The sequence below is a fragment of the Corticium candelabrum genome, chromosome 15 (assembly GCF_963422355.1).
Source record: "Corticium candelabrum chromosome 15, ooCorCand1.1, whole genome shotgun sequence".
NCBI lineage: Eukaryota > Metazoa > Porifera > Homoscleromorpha > Homosclerophorida > Plakinidae > Corticium > Corticium candelabrum.
The window spans coordinates 3,101,842-3,114,341 of record NC_085099.1 but is presented as its reverse complement, the minus strand read 5'-3'; the positions used below and the strand labels follow the sequence as shown (position 1 = coordinate 3,114,341).

At 40.9% G+C, this 12,500-nt stretch overlaps 2 protein-coding genes across 4 annotated transcripts in view; both read left to right on the top strand.

The window, feature by feature from the left end:
- LOC134190980 (serine/threonine-protein phosphatase 1 regulatory subunit 10-like) overlaps positions 1-1,832 on the top strand; it is a 12,888-nt gene extending 11,056 nt beyond the window's left edge. Inside the window, exon 19 of the mRNA XM_062659537.1 lies at positions 1,047-1,832. Coding sequence (XP_062515521.1) covers positions 1,047-1,640 — 594 coding nt within the window. The 3' untranslated portion in view covers positions 1,641-1,832. The remainder of the gene's footprint in view (positions 1-1,046) is intronic.
- Positions 1,833-2,964: 1,132 nt separating this feature from the next.
- LOC134190471 (protein transport protein Sec16A-like) overlaps positions 2,965-12,500 on the top strand; it is a 14,296-nt gene continuing 4,760 nt past the window's right edge. Inside the window, exons 1-12 of one of the 3 annotated variants that reach the window (XM_062658916.1) lie at positions 2,965-3,084; positions 3,168-3,232; positions 3,292-6,874; positions 6,998-7,149; positions 7,874-7,932; positions 7,998-8,157; positions 8,216-8,359; positions 11,114-11,211; positions 11,275-11,356; positions 11,947-12,285; positions 12,343-12,399; positions 12,470-12,500. The exon at positions 12,470-12,500 is cut by the window's right edge and continues 23 nt beyond it. In XM_062658916.1, the coding sequence (XP_062514900.1) occupies positions 3,176-3,232; positions 3,292-6,874; positions 6,998-7,149; positions 7,874-7,932; positions 7,998-8,157; positions 8,216-8,359; positions 11,114-11,211; positions 11,275-11,356; positions 11,947-12,285; positions 12,343-12,399; positions 12,470-12,500 (4,762 nt within the window). In that variant the 5' untranslated portion in view covers positions 2,965-3,084; positions 3,168-3,175. Of the gene's footprint in view, positions 3,085-3,167; positions 3,233-3,291; positions 7,150-7,873; positions 7,933-7,997; positions 8,158-8,215; positions 8,360-11,113; positions 11,212-11,274; positions 11,357-11,946; positions 12,286-12,342; positions 12,400-12,469 lie in introns of all 3 variants that reach the window. The other 2 variants (XM_062658915.1, XM_062658914.1) reach the window with 2 other exon arrangements.

The window sequence follows — 12,500 nt, the reverse complement described above, 5'->3', positions numbered from 1 at the left end:
TTTGTTTGTTTGTTATTGTTTCATACTACGTTGTTTGTACTACTTTGTTTGTACTGTTTTGTTTGTTTGTTTGTAAATGTTATTGTTTCATGCTACTTTGTTTGTACTATGTTTGTTTGTTTGTTATTTTTAGGTTACTTTGTTTGTTTGTAATTGTTATTGTTTTGTACTATTTTGTTTGTTTGTTTGTTTGCTTGTTATTGTTTCATACTACTTTGTTTGTGTGTTATTTTTATACTAATTTGTTTGTTGGTTTTGTTTGTTATTGTTTTATACTACTTTGTTTGTTTGTTTGTTTGTTTGTTATTTTTATACTATTTTGTTTGTTTGTTTTGTTTGTTATTGTTTGTATTAATTAAACTGATTTATAATAGAGTAGCAAGTTTCTGAGTTTTTTTTGAGTTTCTGTGATTGCTGTATTGTTGACATGGACAATATTTTAAAATTATCACTAATTTGTTTGTTTGTTTGTTATTGTTTTATAGTTGTTTGTTTGTTTTTTTGTTATTGTTTTATACTATGTTTGTTTGTTTGTTCTTTTGTAATTGTTTTATATTTGTTTGTCTGTTTGTTTATTTGTTTGTTTTTTGTTTGTTTGTTTGTATTTTTGTTATTGTTTTATACTACTTTGTTTGTTGTTTTTTGTAGTTGTTTCAAATTTGTTTGCCTGTTTGTTTATTTGTTTGTTTGTTTATTTGTTTATTTGTTTATTTGCTATTGTTTCATAGTTGTTTGTTTTTTGTTATTGTTTTATACTACTTTGTTTGTTTGTTTGTTTTTTTTGTAATTGTTTTATACTACTTTGTCGTACATTGTTTGTTTGTTTGTTTATAATTGTTTCATACTTGTTTGTTTGTTTATTTGTTTATAATTGCTTCATACTTGTTTGTTTGTTTGTAATTGTTTCATACTTGTTTGTTTGTTTGTGTGTTTGTTTGCTATTGTTTTATACTTTATTTGTTTGTTTGTTTGTTATTCTTTCATACCAGGCACCATTAGCTCTCCCTTCTCCCAACACTTTTGGTAATCCTTATATGTTTACATAGAACAACTCATCTCAAACCTCCAGTGGCAACATAACCCACGATGCTCAACCACCACAACACTACGCCAAAGCATTCGATCCAGCTGTCCAATCACAAATATCAACAGAAAACCTAAAACAGATTTTGCAGTCTACCCAAGGCTCCAGACCGATGGCTCCACCCATGCCCAGCGCTCCTCCACACCCCGTTTTTCATCATCAACCTCGTCCCCTACAACAACAACAACAACAACAACAACACATGCTGTATCCAATACCAGGGCAGCATCCACGATACGACGGACCACCACCGAGGCAATTTCCACCACAACAGTTTGTGAGAAACGATCAACCATTTGAGATGCCGTACGGTGGAATGAGACACCCGCAGTCGTCACCGCCACCACCACAGGGACAGTACCCACAGTTTGGACCCCCACCCCCACCACAGGCGTCGCCACCTCATGGTCACTTTGGGCCACCACCGACTCTCGTACCTCACGGCCAGTTCGATAGATATCGTCCACCGTTTACTGGTGGTCCGAACTACGGCCACGGACCTGGACCTGGGTACGGTCCAAATCGAACTGACATGCGAGACGGTCTGTGGCACTAATAGTCTATGTGTATATACGTACGTATCTACAACTGGATGTGATTGGTCTGTTAACAGACGTACGATTTTGCTCAAATCGGTGGATGTTTGCTGTCCGTTTGGATGGTGTGCATTGACCGTATGAAGTTTTGTAACCCGGCTGTTTCTTTGCTTGTGCCTGAAGACTGTAATATTATACTCTAGTTCACTGTACTTTGCTGCTTGTTGCTATCAACAACCAACAGATAAAAATTTTGCTCTTGTGGAGTTGAGGCTTACTTAATTAATTAATTAGACTGAATTAAATTTTTGTACTATTTGATAGCAATTTGAATGAAAATATTAATTTTTATATTATATATTTTTTATTGAATGTGATGTGTTTAAGTCAAATTTAATTTTTAATCTTTTTATAGTAATTTGCATAAAGTATTAATTTATAAATATATATATATATATATATATATATATATATATATATATATATATATAAATAATTTGTTGCAGCAATTGTCAGTCAAGTTGTGGTTGTATAATACACGCATGATTCTCAGTAGATTGTTGTTAGACAATAATGACAGTAATTTTAGTTCATGGGATTTGCCTGTATCATAGATTGGTTGTATTGAAATATATATTTTGGCTATATATATATATATATATATATATATATATATATATATATTAATTTTTTTAAATATATGTATATATATTTTTAGGCATGTATATATTTATACTTACAGATCCCAACTGGGATATATTATAATTATATACCGGTATTGAATTAAAATACAATTTGCGTTGAAGCCAAACTTAATTTTATTATATGTTTTTATTTATATTTATTAGATTTAATATTAATATATATACCCATATATATTTCGTTGAATTATATTTTGTAGTAATTTTTATATATTTTATATTAAATTTGTATAAAATATTAATTTTATATATTTTATATTAATTTGTGTAAAATATTAATTTTATATATTTTATATATTGAATTTAAATGTGATTTGTGTTGGAACCAAATTTAATTTATTTTTATTTTATAATAATTTGTATAAATTACTAATTTTAATATTTTTACATATTCATTAAAATGCGTTGCGCTTAACCCAAATTTAAATTTATGTAAATTTATAATTTATTTATAAAATATAATAGATATATTAATATTAATTATTAAAGTCACGTGTCCCATACAATATTTTTGTATATCAGTACCGTACAGTACGATAGCAGCCCATAGTAACCAGAACAATCAACGGAACTTCGTGACGTCATATTGACGGAAATTTGTGACCTCATTACTGACGTCACATAAACCCGGATAACCATTTGACCCATTGACGTGGCAACTTGTAGGATTTCTTCATTCAGAGCGGCGATTATTTTCATTTCTCTAGTCGTCTGTACGAACAAACGAACGGCTAACAACGTCACGATTCAGATAGAGTTTGAAGTATGTGAGGGGCCCCCTAACTGGTCACGTGTGCGTGTGTGTGTGTTTACCGCGTCGGCTCGTAACCATGTCCGTTGTTTTAGGTCAGCAGATGAGTGAAAATACCGACGAGTCAGGAACTCCATCATTTGGGCCGCCATTCTCTACGGTCAGTGTGTTAATTCGCTCTGCATTGTCAATAGAGTTTGACCCTCTTGAATGGGTTAGGGACCGTTCGTTGCCGACGGCAACCAGCACCACGCTGCCACTGAATCTGGCTACAGACGTCAAATATCCGCTCCCGTCTATCCATCCAGCTCTGTGATTTCTACCTCTTTTGGTCATGGGAGTGTGACACCAATGAGTTACTCGATTCCCACCGTGCAACACACAGTGAGGCCACCTGGTGGACTTCAGAGACCAGCGTTGCCGTCTGCGCAATTTTTCCTGCCCTCGTCGGGTGTTGGGTTTCCGTCTGATTCGTTTCCTGTCATGCAGCAGTCACTTGGGAAGCAAGGAGAGGTTGGACACCTTGGGGTGTGTACGTCACTACCGACGACCGATTTGTCTGTGCTTCCTGTTGGCGACCATTCTCAGTTGAGTCACCACGAGTTGGTGGGTCTGGTCGACAGTCGTGCGGTGACGTCGAGTTATGGATCGGGAGGTGTCATTCAGTCGAATTCGTATGCCGCATACGGAGCCGAGAACGATCCTGAACAGATTCTGAGTTGTGAAAATCGATTTGCTGTGAGTGAAGCGTCGAATCTGTCGGATACGAAACTTGCATCGTTTTTCAGCGGCGCTGGAGCTATGTCACCAAGCCAAGGAAAAGATTTTTTTAATGTAGTTGCACCGTCTGTGAGTGACGTCGACGTAGCGAGCGAATTCGGTCAACAGGTGCCGTCATCCGGTCTCGGCGGTGATCAGAGTTTAGTAGGAAATCATCCCAGTGTTTTGATGAATTCGTTGGAGGTCAATCGTAGTTCAAACCATGAAAGAGAGGCGGTAAATCTAGTGGAAAATGTTGGGCAACCTACGGAAAGTGCTCACTGGCCGACGGGTGTATCTCATCACGATCAGATGACGGAGTCGGGACACAGAGAAGACGGCAATGAAGCAGTCAGCAGAGGCCACTTGCCTGTGGATACATCGGGTATTAGTTCTGCTGTTGCTGACACGTTTCATGAGGTGTCGTCACCGCAGGACGTACGTGGTAGGCACCAGATTGTTTGCGAAGATACTCAGCAAGTACGGAGAGTGACGGATATGTGTGACCACGTTGATCAGTTGAGTGATCATTTTGCTCAACAATCGATAACAAGTCACGGATTAGATCCGCATGCATCTGTCGTGGATAGTAGTGTGAATCCGGGCGGTTCGCTTGTTTCTCCCTCGACGGCTCGTACGTCGTCACAACCATCTGACCTCACATCGCAAATACAATCAGTACAATCGTCGTCACTCACTACACAATCACTGCCTCATCGTACGATTACACACGAATTGATTCAGTCAACAGACCCTCTAGTGTCCAACCCTGTGTCTAACAGTCAGATCAACGAGTTAGTGTCCACGAGTACTCCCTCGCTCATCTACTTCCCAAGCACGTCACCACCCGGAGAGCAAGCTGATCAGCCCGAAAAACACCAGATCGAGCCACAGAGTCATCTCCCTCAAACACAAAGTCAGTTGATAAGTGATACCGACGATTCACGGACTCAACAACATTTGTCGAATTTTTTGGCTTCTGTGGCATCCAACGAGTCATCTGAAAGTAGAATTCCTTCGTCATCGTCGTTAGCCGACTCAGGTCTGCTACCAGTCGATAGAAATTTAGAAATTAAGAAGCAGAACGTAGTGGGATCTACCGGTGTGGACCTGTTAATGCTCCCTCAAGGATCAGACGTGAAACTCGCTCAACTCGAGTTACAAAATGCTTTGCTTCCTGCCGTTGAACAAACTACGCCTCACTCTCCGTTTTCCGAAAATATGTTAGTGAATCGTCTTAATCCTAATGATTCTACGCACGTCAAGAAGTCGGACTCGGTGAGCGGTAACGTGTTACCTGAAAATGAAACGCAGAATATTGTTCCTGCTGTTTCATCCCACGGTCTTCCATCTCATGCTGTAGCTCCAACTCTGTCACTAACGTCTGGTCACCATTACACACAAGTATCGGCTGCCGTTCCCTCGTCATCTGATGCCATCATTTCCGGACAGTCTTCTCAACAACTTGAGCAATCGTCATCGTCTCAACTCGCTGTCATGCAGGCTGCTCTTGCAACAAGCGGCTCAAACGAGACTCTAACCAGCGAGTCGGCTCAGCAACGTTCGTCTAATATTTTACAACCTGAAGTCTCTACGGTTGCTGGATTAGTAAGTCACTCGTCGGTTCAAGCAGCTCATTTTCAGTCAGATTCGTTGCGTCAGATAGCGACATCAAAGGCGTCTTGTGACACCTCAGTTACGTCTGGTGTAGCAGCATCCGTCGCCGCCGTACCTCAACATCGGCAGATGCAGCCAACGCAGCAATCGAACATTCTAACTAAATTGGATACTCGAGTTCAACAAATCTTGCCATCGCAGTCGCACGCCGTCGTGCAGCAACCGGAAATAAACCAACCCGCGTTTGATCACGTGACTTACCAACCTCCTGTAGCGAGTCACAACATTCAGACGGTTCAGTATATGCCGAGTGAGTTTGCTCACGAGGCGAAGCACGAGAAAATTACGAACGACCAACAGGCAGCCGTCGTGGCTCGTGGCTATCCGAATCCCGTCTTGGGTTTGAGTTCAGTCGCCTCGCAGAATTTCCAATACGAATCGAATCGGTCGTATTCACAACCGGCTGCTCAGTCCCAACAGTTTGTACATGCCGACGTTCAACGATTGGTACCCATTGCCGGGAAGACGGCGTTTGATGCAGCAGGCGATGTCCACGAACGTCAACTTGGTCACAGTGTGAGATCTCTGCAGGATGACGGGGCACACGAATCGCAGCAGACTGTGACCGCGTCGGACGTGTCTCATAACCATGGATACCACTGGCCACCGGACACTCCCTTACAGAGTCACTATCTCGCATACGATCAGCATCCGTCGTTACATCGCAACGTGGGTCAGAATCTGCTTGCTACACGTTCCCACGCTTCGGCGTTTCACGAACCAACGAGAGGTCCAACACAAGGTATACCCGGTGGTTACTCCTCGTCGTATTTACGATATCCCGATGCTCACTATCCGCCCGACAGAGACGTAGGCAGACAATATGGCGGATACCGAGGATACGGAAACGAGTACTATGGCCAGTATTACGATCACGATCATTATTACAGATACCGGCATTACGACCGATATGATCCATACGCTCATGACCGACACTACCACTCGTATTCGCATTATCCCGATGGCGATCCACGATGGAGGGATCACCAAGGCCACTACAATTATCCCGATCGGTATAGACATGAAACCGGGATCCCCGGTAGTCGATATTACGATGAACAATACCACGATCACTACCAGAACAAGTACGACAAATCGACTGTAGAGACCGATTACCAGCCCGACGTTTCATCGATTCACGAAGACAACACGGCGACCGCCGATTATCAGGACGCAAGTCGTTACGGAGATTACAACGATCGGCAACAGTTTGGTAACTATGATGATGGACAGCACGCGAACTACGAGAAGCAGCGGATGGAACACTATGATGGCTATCAGCACTACGATCCCAACAACGGTGGCTACGTCGATCCTGTCGTCTCTGGATTCTATCCAGCCGATGTTTCATGGCAGCCAATTCAAAGTAGTACACAAATTCTTATATCCGTTTGTCTGCCTGTCTGCATGCATTCATGCCTACTTATTGGTCGTGTTTACTATTTGTCTTGTTCCATCTTAAGCTCTTTGTGTTTTTGTTGTTTTTTAGAGACGCCCACGCCGTCTCCTCGGACTACGCCTGTGAAGTTTAATCGTCCTCATGTGGTGGCAAGGTTTAGTCTTCGTGGTCATCTTGTTACCGTTTTGCCGCAATTTCTTGCCGGTGATAAACCGAGACCGGTTGAAATCAGCAAACCTGAAGTATGGGAAATGAAGTGTGTGTGTGTGTGTGTGTGTGTGTGTGTGTGTGTGTGTGTGTGTGTGTGTGTGTGTGTGTGTGAGTGGGAGTGTGTGCATATGTGGATTTATTTGTGCATACTTGTGTCAGTTTGTTTGTCTGTTTGTCTGTCTGTCTATTTGTTTGTTTGTCTGTCTGTCTGTTCTGTCTGTCTGTCTATTTGTCTGTCTGTTCTGTCTGTCTGTTCTGTCTGTCTGTGTATGTGTCTGTCGGTCTCTCTGTCCGTCTGTCTGTCTGTGTCTGTTTGTCTCTCTGTCTGTCTGTCTATCTGTCTGTCTATCTGTTTGTCTGTCAATTTCATTTATTGAAACACAAACTCTACGTTACATGTCTGTCTGTCTGTCTATCTATCTATCTGTTTGTCTGTCTGTTTTTGTCTGTGTTTGTCTGTCTGTTTGTCTGTCTGTCTGTTTGTCTGTCTGTCTGTTTGTCTGTCTGTCTATTTGTTGGTTTGTTTGTCTGTCTGTCTATCTGTTGGTTTGTCTGTCTGTCTGTCTGTCTGTTCTGTCTGTCTGTGTCTGTGTCTGTCTGTCTCTCTGTCTGTCTGTCCGTCTATCTGTCTGTGTCTGTTTGTCTGTCTGTCTGTCAGTCTGTCTGTCTGTTTTTCTGTTTGTCTGCCTGGCTGTCTGTCTGTTTGTATGTACGTATGTATGTATTAAAATACTTTGTTTGTACTTATCATGACAGGCTGAAGCTGTACACAAAGATATCGCTGCAATTGCTTCATTTCCTGGTCCATTGCTGAGGTATGAAACTAATCTACATTACCAGCAGCAGATAACACAGTAGATAACATTGTGGCTTTTTACAGAGATGAAACATCAAAGGCCGAGGTCGTGACCTTTGCATCCGAGAGAGCTGCTGCATGCCGCCAGTCTGCCAACGAGTGTGACGATCCCGCCACAAAAGAATCACTTCAGTCATCGGCTCTTCTATGGGATTATCTTGTGTTGTTGTGCAGACAAAATGGAGTGAGAGCAACATGTTACAAAGTGAATTATTGGTAATGAATTGTTGTTGTCGTTGTAGGCTGTTGATGGGAGTGACGTGTCGGACCTTCTAATGCGCCAGTCCGAGTTACCAAATCAGCAAGCTCAACAACAAGCCGGAGTGATGGACAGCTATGCTGCAGAGACTCAGTATCGCAACCTGTTACTGAGCGGAAGAAAAAAGGTCGATTGTCGTGTACTGTTTTGTTTCATTGTGTGTTATTGTTTACAAGTGTTATGCAAATTTATTATGCAAATTTGTTCAGATGGTGATGACATTGTGTTATCGTATTCGTCTATATACAAGCCCCGCGGCTTGAATAAAATGTTGGAATGCAATAGCTTGTTTGTGTAGTAATAAAAGATCTGGGGCTTGTATCTAGATGGGGCTTATATGTACGTAGATATTGACTGCATGCTGGAGTGTTCACGTGATTGTCTGGCTACATAAAATTACAGCAAGTTGTTGTAGTGAAGCCTTCGAATTCTGATTTTTCTAAAAGCACTAGGTCGTCTTCCTCCTGTTTTGTGACATCTACTGGCATTAGCTCAGTCATTTGTCATTGCTGAGGTAGAGATTATGTTTGACTTGCTTCGTAGTGCTTTCGTCCTTTAGGCAAGTCATTGGAGCATCCTCCGTGCCATCAATGTTTGTAGTGATTCCCTTACACTCTAAGAGTAGATGCAGCTAGGTGGTTTAGCTGCAAGCTGAAACAAATTCCCGTCAGTATGCATGCAGCTGATGACAGTGTGGGGCTTCTATTCAGTCTGGGTCTTTTGTTAACACTCAGTCTCTAAAGCTTGGTTCACAATATGACGCTGATGCTGACGCTGAAGTGGAAATGAATCCAACTCCAGAGTCAGTGTTAACATCAAAGGCTGCTGTCTCCGACAAAGCGGCCTCTTTGAAGTTTGATGCTCAGCGTCAGCATCATATTGTGACAGACTTAAGCCGGATTCACACTACAGACGTAACGCAACGCAATACAGTTTAGCACAAGACAAAATCAACAGACATTAATTAGTGTGAAACCACAACACAACGCAACGCAATGTGATTCACACTGCACCTACACGCAAAGGAGTTTACCATGCCTGTACTTGGCTATGGAGCAGTCTATAGTCATGTATTGGCTAGATACAGGGGTCTAGTCAACTGTTTTGACAAGCTGTACTTTCAGTGCTTGTCTAGGGTTCCATTACGCAGAGCTGACACACTGCAGCTGGTATTTCCAGTGTAAAATCTGTTTCATCCCCTCGAGTTCAGTGGACAACGGTCAAACATTTGGTTTGCTCACATCCGGCTGCCGTCCTCATACCCTATGTCATCTCTGTGACTTTACTAACGTTATCCGCATGCGCAGCTTACGAAAATCTGCCCTGCAGTGCACCTTATATGGCTACTTTTGCTTGCATATGGCAGGAAATAGAATCTGATTCTGTTCCTTGCGTTGCGTTGCGTTTTGCCATTGCGTTGTGTTGCATCGAAAAAATGGCAAGTGTGAATGGTCTTCAGGGGCGGGGAAGTTTTATCAAGCCTGGTGCCGCAGTCTGGCACCAAGTTGACACCTTGGTGCCAAAACCATCAAGCTTATATGGATATAATATATATATATATATATAATATATAAAGCTCAAATTGTCTGTGTGTGTGTTCGCGTTTGGCGGCCACGTCTTTTGTCCGTTCGCAACCGAAATCGGCACGCACAGGGGAAGGTTTGCGCAAAAGAATTAGAAAATTATGCACCAGGTCCCCTCTCAAGGGGTAGACCCCCCGCGTAAAATTTCTCGATGACGCTAACACTACACATTCCAGTTCATTTGAACACATGCCCACACCAGTCCTGTGTAGACTGTACTCATCGTCGTCTTTCTCAAAGCTTTGAGCAATCGAATATCTCTTGCCGAGGAACCTTACTCTTCTAGCGCTTTCGTTTTTCTCCAAATTCTGATTGCATTTGCACCGAATCCAACCTACACGTTTTCTGCAGCAAGCGCTACACGGGCAGTGTGTCGATTTCTATCGAAACAAGCGCGAAGAGCAAGATTCGAATTCATTCAGCATATCCGGGACCTCGCAACAAAGATTGCACGTGACGTGTCCACAGACCTATGTTTACACTACAGTACCTTGCCCGTACGAAGGACGGGCCATGTATACTAGTGTATATATATATATATATATATATATATATATATATATATATATATATATATACATATATTCATTACTCATTCATTCATTACTCTGCGGTGTCATAACAGCTGACAAAAAGGGCAAAAGATTAGCTAGTGTTGCATTTGAAGAGCAACGAATCTGGACCGTACTGTCGACAGCAAAAGCGGTGGCATTGTCGTTTCTCTCCACCGGCACGTCACAGTTGGACGTACTACTAGGAGCGCCCTGGATTTCAACAGCTGAACCTTCACAAGAAGTTCGACGGCCACAGGTCTGCCTAAACAACTCTTCAAGCCATTTTTAGCCATGTTGTTCAATGCAGAGAGGTTGGCATCTGCTGTCTCCGTGAAATCACATGGACATCATGCCTACGACACGTGCTTGCAGTCGTCACGACAATGCAGATATTGCATTTCAACTGGTCCAGCGATTTATTCATTTAATGGGTAATGACATTAGACTAGATACTGACTCCAGAAGGTCGGAGCGAGAATTTATTTTAGCAAGTCTGAAGGCATTCGTGTCGCCAAAACAGGGCACGAGTGGTGCCAATGGCCCAGTGCTGTTGCCAATTTTGGCACCATAGCGACAAATGCCTACCCCTGGGTCTTGCGTTGGCTAGTGTGAATCCGGCTTTAGGTTGTAAAGTGGTGTGAATGGACGCCTCGGGCCTTGAATTTTAGTGGAGCTCTTGTTTGTATGGATACGGTATGTTTTGTACTAACAGTTAAATTCTTGTGTGTTTGTCTTGTGATATAGCAAGCTTTAGAGACGGCTATTCGCGGTCAACTGTGGGGTCATGCGTTTGCACTCTCACTCAAGATGGACCCTCGTGTGCAGAACAGCGTTATGGCAAGGTATCAAGTCCCTGTGTAGGCTTATCATCGGAATGGCCAATCGTGACTCTCAACTCGTTTCAGGTTCATTGGAAGCTGCAAGTCAAGCGATCCTCTTCAGACGTATTACCTACTGACATCAGGAAGGAGTCCTGTTGCTGTGAAAGTGAGCTCTTAATTTTGTGCTACGCATAAATATATTAGTATGAGTGATAAATAAATAGAATAAAATAAGATAAGTAAATAAAACAATAAAATAGTTAATTAATTAATTATTAAATAAATAGTAATAAAAATAAACTAGTTAATTAATTAATAAATAAAATAAACAAATAAATAAAATAAACAAATAAATAAAATTAATAAATAAAATTAATAAATAAAATAATAAATAAATAAATAAACTTAATAAATAAAATAAACAAATAAATAAAATTAATAAATAACTAAATAAAATAATAAAGAAAGAAATAAATAAAATAATAAATAAATAAATAGTAATAAAATAAACAAATTAATTAATTAATAAATAAAATAATAAATAAAATAAAATAATATAGAAATAAATAAGAAATAAAGTAATAGACTTAATAAATAAATAAAATAATAAATAAATAAATAAAATTAATAAATAAAGTAAATAAAGAAATAAATAAAATAATAAATAAAGAAATAAAATAATAAATAAAGTAATAAAATAGATAAATAAATAAATAAATATATAAATAAAGACTGATGCGAGCTTCACTCTCTCAGGGAACTGTCGATCCATCGTGGGGTGATTGGAAACCACACGTTGCCATGATGATCGCGAACAAGAATACAGACGAAGATCTGACGAACGTCATGACCATTTCTCAAAATCTTGGTACTCAATTTCTAATACATTATGTTATACACTCGTACCATTACAATCATTTGTTGTTGACGTGTGAAGCATCGAGAGATCTGTGTGGGAGTCATTTATGCTGCCTGCTCGCCGGTGGGAAAGTGAGCCATCCTGGAGAGTCGAAATGTCGGGTATCGCTCTTGGGAGCCGATCACACAAAACCCCTCGCAGAGTACGCGACCGTCGAGTGCATACAACGAAGCGAGGTGCCACTATATTGACCGATTGGGTTAGTATCGTGTCATAGTGTGTTGTGTATTCAGGTGTATGAGTATGCGTGTTCGTTGAACGATCTCAACTTCTGTTGTTCGCCATTGCAAGTACGGTGGCACGTTGAGAAGTCGGTTTACGTCGCTCGTGTCATCACGTTCCTTGTCTTTGTGATTCTAGTGTTACAAGCTGCTGTACGCGTACTGGCTCT